Here is a 9,068-nt window from a genome sequence, read left to right on the forward strand (position 1 = left end):
CTGGTTTGCTCAATGTGTGCTCCATCACTCGAGCCATGCCTCTAGCCTGGCTTCTTGCAGGTTGTTTTGGAGATACAAATCTTATGCCCAGGCTATCTTTGAGCCTTGATCCTCAGATCTCAGCCTCCTGAGTAGCTGGGATTACAGGGGTGAGCCACCGGTACCTGGAAGGCAAGGGGCTTTTTATGTGCCATCAGCCATCCCTCCCTCAGCCTGGCCATCCCTGTGGTCCTCACCCCATTTATGGATGAAGAAACTGAGGCTCAGAGAAGGAAGGGACACAGTCTGCGGCTGGGAAGTGGAGGTATACAGGAGAGATCCCCAGAGAGGGCTCGTGTCCTCTATGAGCAAGGCTTGGAAAGCAACCATGGCACATACAGTGGAAGGGACTTCTCAAGCTGCCAACCAGCTAACAGAAAACTAGGCTCTGTCCTAGTGGCTCTGAAAAAAGTTGCAAGGATAGGAAAGCATGAGATGATTCCACAGGTCCAGGTAATGGTGTGCAATTAGCCCAAGTGGCCCCAAAGGGAGATGAGAAATGTTGGCCAAGAAAGGTGAGAATGTTGGGTATCGGGACAGTTGGCATAGCATATACAAAGGACCTGGGGTTGCACAGGGAGAGCCATAAGGTCCATGGGAGGACAGCTGACCGAGAGAGCCTCGTGGGACCTAGTGGGCCTTGCTGGGAGGCAAAAGGAAGGAGAGGTGGGAGGTGATGGCCTTCTGGGCCGTGCTGCGCCTTCCCAGTGCAGAGCCATCCTGGCCGGTCCTTGCCCAGACCCGATGGGCTCCTGGGCACCCGCGGGCGCTGGGGGGCGGCCGGCCCGGCCCAGGCTGGCACGGGGCTTCTCCCGCAGCTCTCCGGAAGGCCTGCGCGAGGGACCGGGGGCTCTGGGCCCGCTTCCAGTGCTCAGTGCCCGGGCGGGCACTGACGTACCTGCTGCTGCCTTGCACGCTGCCCTTCGAGTATGTCTACTTCCGGAGCAGGAGGTGAGGCTCAGCGGGGACCGGCGGGCCTGGGCCAGGCACTCGGGGTGGGCAGAGCTGGCGGGGCGCGGCTGCCCTCCCCGGACGACCGGGGCTGGCTGCCCGGCGTCCGGCCGGCCCCACCAGTGGGCGGGGCGGATGGGGCGGGGCACAGCCACTGTGATTGGCCGTGGTGGGTGGGGCAGGGCGGGGCATAGCCACTGTGATTGGCCTGCGGGGGCGGGGCGGGGTGGCACAGCTGCTGTGATTGGCCATAGTGGGTGGGGCGGGGCTACTGTGTTCAGGACCGGCCAGCACTCTGCTCCTGCCCCCTTCCCTGGCCTTTGATCCCGGCCTCCACTCAGCAGAGCCTCAGAGAGGAAGCTCTGGTCCTCGGGTAACTTGGGACCAGGGTTGTTGTGAGGCCGGGGCGGCTCTCTGGGCCACATTTGTCTTTTCTGTGAAGCAGGGTGCGCCCTACAGAGTCGCCTGGCTGTGGCTAGCTTGTTGGTTCATGGACCTCTGGCCTTTCCCTGTCCGCCATGGGTGATGGCCGGACCCCTGGGGCCATGCGCTGGCCGGGAACAGCGGGACCGAGGCCGGTGACCGGCTTCACGGAGCCCACAGCCCACACCAGTCCTACCGTCACTCGCTCGGCCTCAGCTTCTCCCACTGATGATGCCTCCCGCAGGGCCGCCTGGCCGGGCATGGCTGCCCAGAGGAGATGATGTGTGAGCTTCCAGCGGAGGGCTGGGCCAGACTCCATTAGGCAAAGGAGAAGAGGGAGCAGCACTGCAGGAAGCTGGTGCAGTCCGTGCAAGGGTCCTCAGGCAGAAGGGCAGAGGGCCATTCCAGGGCCAGAAAGGGGAGGTGGTGTGGCTGGAGACAGTGGCCGGTGCGCTGTACCAGATGGCCAGATGGTCTGGACACCCAGGACCCTGCAGCCATTGGGTGTGTCTATGTCCTGATAGGAGGGATACAGTGAAGTGTCAGACAGAGAGGAGTCCCAGGGACAGCTCTGTGCACACACACACACACACACACACACACAGAGTTCTCTAGATGGAACTTTGTGGCAGTGAACCACAGGTCTCGGTCCTGGTCCGTGCTGAGTTAATGGTGTGGTCAGCCGTGGTCTCCCAGGCTGGGAGAGCTTTATGCTGAGGATTCTCCTTGTGCGTCAGGCTGCTTGCTGAGGCCTCAGGGTGAGATGAAAAAGAATACGTGTAAGATCTAGTCTTTGCAGAGTTGGCCCAGACTCCAGGGGCATTCACTCTGGGTGTTTCCATGGCTGCAGGTGGAGGTTGCATTAGCAAGGGAGATGACGGTTGTGTCATAGTTCAGAGGTGTCCCTTCCCAGGCACAGTGGCATGAGGGAGCTCTGGATGTCTAGCACACGAGTCCCCAGCCCAGTTTGCTGTGGTGCTGGTGCAGTCCCAAGCACATCAGTTCTGCCTCGGGCTCAGTCATGACAGCAGTGGTAGCCATGGTGTTCTGAGTAAGAGGACGTTGGAGAACAGTTTCCAGCATTGGGAAGGCATGGAGAAAGGGCATGGGGTGGAGAGAGGGAAGAGGGATGGAGGCTGTTAGAGACAGCAACTGGGCTGAGGCCCAGAGAGGTTGTCTGACCTTCCCTGGCTGCACAGCCAATGAGAGGACAACTGGGCCCTCCCTGGGGCCAGCTTGACCTTCCCCTCCCAACCACGGCTTCCCCACAGCGCTGTGGAATCTGTGTCTCCCAGATCATGAACTCTGCCTCCCACCCCCGCTGACCCCGGGGAATCCTCAGGAAGCTGATGTGGCCCCTCCCCACAGGCTGGCACTGTGGCTGCCCGAGGTGCCAGCTGACCTGCGCTGGATGCGGGACCAGCTGAGAGGTGCAACCCTGGAGGTCTGCAACAGGCTGTGGGCACAGCTCCTGGGGCATGGCAGGTAAGGTTGGCGGAAGGACCCGGAGGGGGACACAGGCTCCGTCCCAGGCCCTGGGTAGGCAGAGATCACCCACCACTCCAGCCTGGTCACCGCCGGGTGCCATGCCTAGGTTGCCAGTCAGACGGCACGCTAGGGCAGGAGGAGAAGCCGATGCCCTCTGGCCATCCCTGCCACAGTTCCAGACATCCCAGTGATATGGGCACCCTGCGTGGTCACCCAGCAGTCCCCTGGCAGGAGGCTCAGCTGCCCACCTCCCCACGGCCCTGCTGGGCACCGGCCTGGAGCCTTGCTGCCCTGCTCTGCAGACAGGACTGGGGAGGGCATGGCTGGGCTGCTTTCCCTCATGATGTCTCTTTCTTGTCACTGAACCACAGACTCTGACCTTGACTCCTCCCTCTGCTCCCTCTGCAGGCTGCCGGTGGTCCCCAGCGTGGTGGACTCCCATCCCCTCCAGCCCCAGGACCTGGCCATGCATCCCAGCTCCACCCAGCAGACCTGTGGGGTGCCAGATAGGGCCAGCCCAGGGACCAGTCTCTCCTGACTGGGCTGGGATGAGTCAGGCCGGCAGCCTGCCCCTGGCTTGTCCAATGGGAGCTTAGAACCTGACACTGACCCTGCAGATGCTCTGGGGGTGCAGGCTGGAGATGGCGCCCTGCCCCCCTGAGAGGCCCCCCCGGGGGGTTATGGTACTTATTCACCCTCTGTGGCTGCTGTCCTTGGGAATTCACGCCTGGAACCTTGCACTTCTTTTGGGAGGAGGCTGGTCCTGTCCAGATGTCCCCACACTACAATGTCCCCAGCTGCAGGCCCCTCCCCCTCCTCCCCGTCTCCTTGGGGGAGAAGGATGGTAGGAGCAAGAGGCAGATGGTCCCTATGCAGGGACACAGAAGGCACTGGGTGGGGGAGGGGTCACCAATCACATCACAGAAACCTGGTCTGGTGCCCGGATGCCCAGAGCAGGGGCACAAGTGGAACAACAGGGTCCCCACGTCCTCTCTGCTCCCCACTGTCCTGCACCGGCCCTGGGGGGCGGCCACCCCATGTCCACCTCTCCTGGCAAGTTTGATCTCTGACTGGGCATCGGGCCTACTGGTGAGCCCACAGGAGACGGAAGGAAAGGGGCCAGGTTTCATTTGTTGGCGTTCCCAGTTGCAAATGCTTCTGCAGGACCTCAGAACTGGCTGCCACCTCTGTGGGTCCCTCATGGCACGGGATCCCCCTCCACAGTGCTCTGGGGCATACTGGCCTCCTCTGGCCTCTCCTGGGAGTCTCTGCTCTTCCTGTCCCCAGAAAAAGCCACCCTGTGCCAGTGCAGAAATGGAAGCATGGGTGAGAGGAGAAGGGACGCAGGAATAAATCTGTGAGCAAGAGTGGGACAGAGTCATTCCTTCACTCGTCATTCATTCATCCATTCAGCTTGGTGTGTGTGTGTGTGTGTGTGTGTGTGTGTGTGTGTGTGTGTGTGTGCTGGCCCTGAGGTTTGGACTCAGGGTCAGAGTGCTCTCTTCACTCATGATGAGAACATTTGTCATTGAGCTGGGAGCTGACAAGAGCTTGAGGTGTGCTGAGTAGTGATACCGGCTGGGGTAAAGGCTCTGTGCCACAGGCAGGGGTGCGGGGGTGCTGGGGTGCAGGGTCCAGATTGGGGCAGGAGAAGCAAGAGATGGATGAAGAGTAAGCATGTGGTGTGTGGGCACAGGGGAGGGACAGCAGTGGAATCGCAGAGGAGTGCCCTTCCTCTGTCCTCCCCTACCTCTTCCCCACCCCCCTGCATCTTGGGCCGCACTTGCTGTCCCATGGATGGGGCAGACGACAGTGGCTCATGTGAATGTCATCTGCTCCCAGCATGCCCAATGCACCGGGGTCGACATGCCCAGGGCCCTGCATGGCACTGTTGAGAAGCACTTTCCTGGTTTCTGACTTACTGAGCTCATACAAGTGGTGGGAAAAATCCCCACAGGCCTCGGCTTGCTCTTCCTGCTGGGGACAGAAAGTGGACATTGGTCCTCCCTGAGAACTCATCTCCCTGGGGACAGCCCCAGCGAGGTGTGTCAACACACAGAACACCTGAGTTGAGCTGGGCAAGTGGCTCAGTGGTACAGTGCTCACCTAGCACGCATGAAGCCCTGGGTTCCATTCCTCAGTACCACATAGACAGAAAAAGCCACAAGTGGCACTGTAGTTCATGCAGTGGAGTGCTAGCCTTGAGCAAAAGTGGCTCAGGGACAGTGTTCAGGCCCTGAGTTCAAGCCCCAGGTCTGGTAAAAACAAAAACAACAAAACAAATTACCAACACCTGAGTTAACAGTGTAAAAGGAAACAATGTAAGGGAGCGGTGTAAGGGAGGACAGAGCTTGTTCATGGCTTCAGGTCCATAGCCAGCAGGCTCGGGTGCTGTGCCTCATGACAGGAGGACAGGGCAGGGAGTGCGCCTCCCCCTCCCACCTCCATTCCATCTGCACCCACTGGCCATTGGACGGTGCTGCCCACATTCAGGGTGGATCTTCCCCTGCAGTGGCTGTCCCACCTGCCAGTCATCTCACAGACACATCCAGCCCTGTTCTCAATTCAGGCAAGTGGCTAGCCAAGGCTCACATCACACCTAGGATGCTGCTAAGTCAAGTCCAGCCCTGCACCCCACCGGGTCCCTCAGGACCCAAGGGGTCCAGTAGTGCCCCTGTATGATGCCCCAGTATCAGATCTAAATCATCATCCCCCACCCCCCTCCATTCACAGCGCTGGCCCTTAGCCAGCAAGGAAGGTTACTACTGAGCCCTCTGCTGGGCATTTTGCATTTTTCAAATAGGACCTCACTGTTTGCCTAGGCCTGCCTAGACCACAATCTTCCTTCCTTCCTTCCTTCCTTCCTTCTTTCCTTCCTCCTTCCTTCCTTCCTTCCTTCCTCTTTCTTTCTTCCTTCCCCTTTCTTCCTTCCCCTTTCTTTCTTTCTTTCTTTCTTTCTTTCTTTTCTTTCTCTTTCTTTCTTTCTTTCTTTCTTTCTTTCTTTCTTTCTTTCTTTCTTTCTTTCTTTCTTTCTTTCTTTCTTTCTTTCTTTCTCTCTTTCTGTTGTAGGGCTTGAACTGGGCCTGGGCGCTGTTCTCAGCTCTTCAGCTCAAGGTGAGTGTTCTACCTCTTGAGCCACAGCGCCACTTCTGGTTTTCTGGTGGTTTATTGGATAAGAGTCTCATGGACTTTCCTACCTGGGCTAGTTTGAACTGTGATCCTCAGATCTCAGCCTCCTAAGTAGCTAGGATTATAGGTGTGAGCCACAGGTGCCAGCTAGACCACAACCTTTCTATGACAGGTACACACCATTACATCCAGCTATTGGTTGAGATGGGGTCTTATGACCTTTAGGCCCAAGCTGGCCTCCATCCGTGATCCTCCCAATCTCAGTCTCCCAAGTGGCCAGGGATGCATGTGTGAGCCACTGACACTGGGCAGTATCTTCCTGAGTTCTCACTGCAGCCTGGGAGGAGGGGCTAGAGCAGGCTGGGGCCAGGCTGGCTACACTACATTTGTGCTGTAGGCAGAGGGACAAGTCTCTGGACCAGCACAGCCTCCCTGGCCTTGTGGTCTTCCTGTCTTTAAAATCGGAGGCTGCGCTGGATGCTTCTAGGGTAGGGGTTGTGGCTCCAACTAGGCCCCAAGCCCACAGAACACACAACCAACACCTCTGGGCAGGGGAGGAGGGGCTGTTCAGGAAGGGTTTCAGGAGGGTTTCCTAGGTGCTAGGATTGGGTGGGAGGGAAACTATGGGGGTGGCCTGTGGTCTATGAAACCCACCAGCAACCTGGAGTTCAGCCAGTCAAAGTCCTCATCTAGGTCACATGACCCGCCACAGGTGACATGGGTGGGGGAGAGGACATGGCCCTGCCTTTTCTAGACCCCCCCAATGCTCAAGATCCTCCTTTTCTTTTTGTGCCAGTCCTGGGGCTTGAACTCAGGACCTTGCACTGTTGACTGACTTTTGTTTTGCTCAAGGCTGGTACTTTAGCATTTGAGCCACACTTCTATTTCTGGCTTTTTACTAATGGAAGATAAGAGTCTCTGGGATTTTTCTGCCCAAGCTGGCTCTCAGCCTCTTGAGTAGCTAGGATTATAGGTGTGAGCCACCGGTGCCTAGCTAGGTAATGTGCCTTGAACTGACCTTGTGTTGGCAGGAGCCTGTAGTTCCTGGACAGCAGTGTCCTCAGGGCCCCCCTATGGGACAGCCACGTGCCTGAGTCTGCACCTTGTGCCCAGCTTGCTGGCAAGAGGTATGTGCCTATTTGGGGCTGGGGTCATGCGATGTGAGCACTGCACTAGGAGTCCCCAAGTGGGTGCCTGCACCCCACAGACACTGTGTACCCCAGGCATAGATCTGATTGTGTGTGCCAAATGGCAATGTTTGGCAAGGTTAGGGAGCGAGCACTGCTTCGAAGGTGTGTTTGTGTATCGGGGACAGACTTTCAGAGAGCCCATGTCTTAGAGGCCCATCCACAATAGGAAAGACTGGCTTTAAAGTCGTCCACACGGCTATAGAGATGGATGGGCATTGATGGTAGTTGGGTCATTGGTGTGGAGAAGTTGCTTGTCATTTTTTCTGATTTTGTGTGTGTAACCAACAAGTATTTAACACTAAGATTAAGTTTAATAGAAAAATACGCCTCAAGAGAGACAACAGACAAAGCAAAACCGAGGGGGAATCGGGCTGTGCTTACAGACACCCCTTGTTCAGGACGATGGAGCCGCAGTCGTTCAGCACCATGGACAGCGGCCAGAGTGTTCCCTGGACTCAGCAGCCCAGGGATTTGAGTGTTGAGCAGGTGAGCGTCCACTCCCTTCCGTGTGTGTGTGTGTGTGTGTGTGTGTGTGTGTCCTTGTTGGCTCTTATAGCTCTCATCATGTAACCAGTGTGGAGGGAAAGACAGGAAGTTCCACACAACCCGGAGAGTGTCCTGTGCCAGTGTCTGTTCCCATTTAACTATACCAAGTGTTAGTCCTCTCCTCCCTCCAGCTCTATATGACTCAGGAGCCAAGAGAAATGAAATCAGGCATCTTTCCTGTTCGGTCATCAAACATAAAACTGTCTTTCTTCCTCAGTCCTGTGAGGTGGACACCCATCGTGAGGGCATGTGGCCTCCATCCTCACCCCTGCGTGGTGGCTGTCCATTGTGAGGGCATGCTGGCCTCTGTCCTCACCCCTGCGTGATGGACGTCCGTCGCGAGGGCATGCTGGCCCCCGTCCAGGGACATTTCAATTGTTTCCAGGTCTTATCTGAGATGCCCACACTGACCCGCTTTGGCCTTGGGGTCCCCCTCACCCACACCGGTGTCCTTTTGACCTGTTCCGATGACTTCGAACGCTTGCTTCTTTGGGGGCTCAACCTCACACTTGAGGCTCATCCTTCTCCCTCTGGAACTGACCTCTTCTCCAACGAACCTCTCCGGTTCCTGGGCTGGCAGAACTTGGAGACGGCCTCTCCAGCAATGGTAACAAACGGGTATTCTCAGTGCCATCAACCCAGGTCAGCCCTCCAGTTCAGCCCCGCGCCGGGTTCTTCCTCCCCTCCTCCCGAGGGAAGAGCGCCTCCTGGCGGACACACCCGCTCCCTGGACGGGAGGCCTGGCCTTCACCCCAGCGGCTGTTCATAACACAATGTCTGTCTGTCAGTCTGTCAGTTTTCTTGTCTGCTTGTGCTTTTAAGCTCTCTATTCCTGGACGCCATCTTCCTGGTCCGGACCTCAGGTGCGGGTGTTCCCGTCCGGGCCTCGCGCTCCGGCCGCCGCGGCAGCTCTCCTCCAGGGAGCTTCCAGCGCCGGCGGGCTGCGGTTGCCTTCTCTGCCGCTTCCTCCCCGATGTGCGGGTAGCGGGGGTCTCCCAGGGCCAGCCCGCCCCCCGCCGCCCGAGGGCGGGGTTACCCCCCTTCCCAGACCCCCGAGACCCCGCCAGGGCGGAGGCGCTCAGTGCACGCGGTCTGGCGAGCGGACGGTGGGGCTCGGGCCAGGCTGCGGTTGTTCCACGCAGATTTCGGGGTGTCCCTCGTCCACGCCACAGCCCGCCTCTACGCGGGCACCGGCCAGATGGCAAGCGGCGAGGGGCCCCCGGCCGGCCTTGCGGGGTGCAGGGCCGGGCCGACGGGCAACCGGGTCTGCAGGACCCGTGCGTGCCGAGCGCCGCGGAAGGA

The 9,068-nt window shown here is 58.5% G+C and overlaps 2 protein-coding genes across 2 annotated transcripts in view; both read left to right on the forward strand.

Moving 5' to 3' along the window:
• Window positions 1-3,758, forward strand: part of Pnpla5 (patatin-like phospholipase domain containing 5) — a 16,146-nt gene extending 12,388 nt beyond the window's left edge. Inside the window, exons 6-8 of the mRNA XM_013025736.1 lie at window positions 779-990; window positions 2,782-2,898; window positions 3,310-3,758. Coding sequence (XP_012881190.1) covers window positions 779-990; window positions 2,782-2,898; window positions 3,310-3,439 — 459 coding nt within the window. The 3' untranslated portion in view covers window positions 3,440-3,758. The remainder of the gene's footprint in view (window positions 1-778; window positions 991-2,781; window positions 2,899-3,309) is intronic.
• A 3,864-nt stretch (window positions 3,759-7,622) lies between these two features.
• Sult4a1 (sulfotransferase family 4A, member 1) overlaps window positions 7,623-9,068 on the forward strand; it is a 20,146-nt gene continuing 18,700 nt past the window's right edge. Inside the window, exons 1-4 of the mRNA XM_013025737.1 lie at window positions 7,623-7,706; window positions 8,152-8,384; window positions 8,589-8,747; window positions 8,909-9,030. Of these exons, the coding sequence (XP_012881191.1) occupies window positions 7,623-7,706; window positions 8,152-8,384; window positions 8,589-8,747; window positions 8,909-9,030 (598 nt within the window). The remainder of the gene's footprint in view (window positions 7,707-8,151; window positions 8,385-8,588; window positions 8,748-8,908; window positions 9,031-9,068) is intronic.

The sequence above is a fragment of the Dipodomys ordii genome, unplaced genomic scaffold, assembly GCF_000151885.1.
Source record: "Dipodomys ordii isolate 6190 unplaced genomic scaffold, Dord_2.0 Scaffold87, whole genome shotgun sequence".
Taxonomy (NCBI): Eukaryota; Metazoa; Chordata; class Mammalia; order Rodentia; family Heteromyidae; genus Dipodomys; species Dipodomys ordii.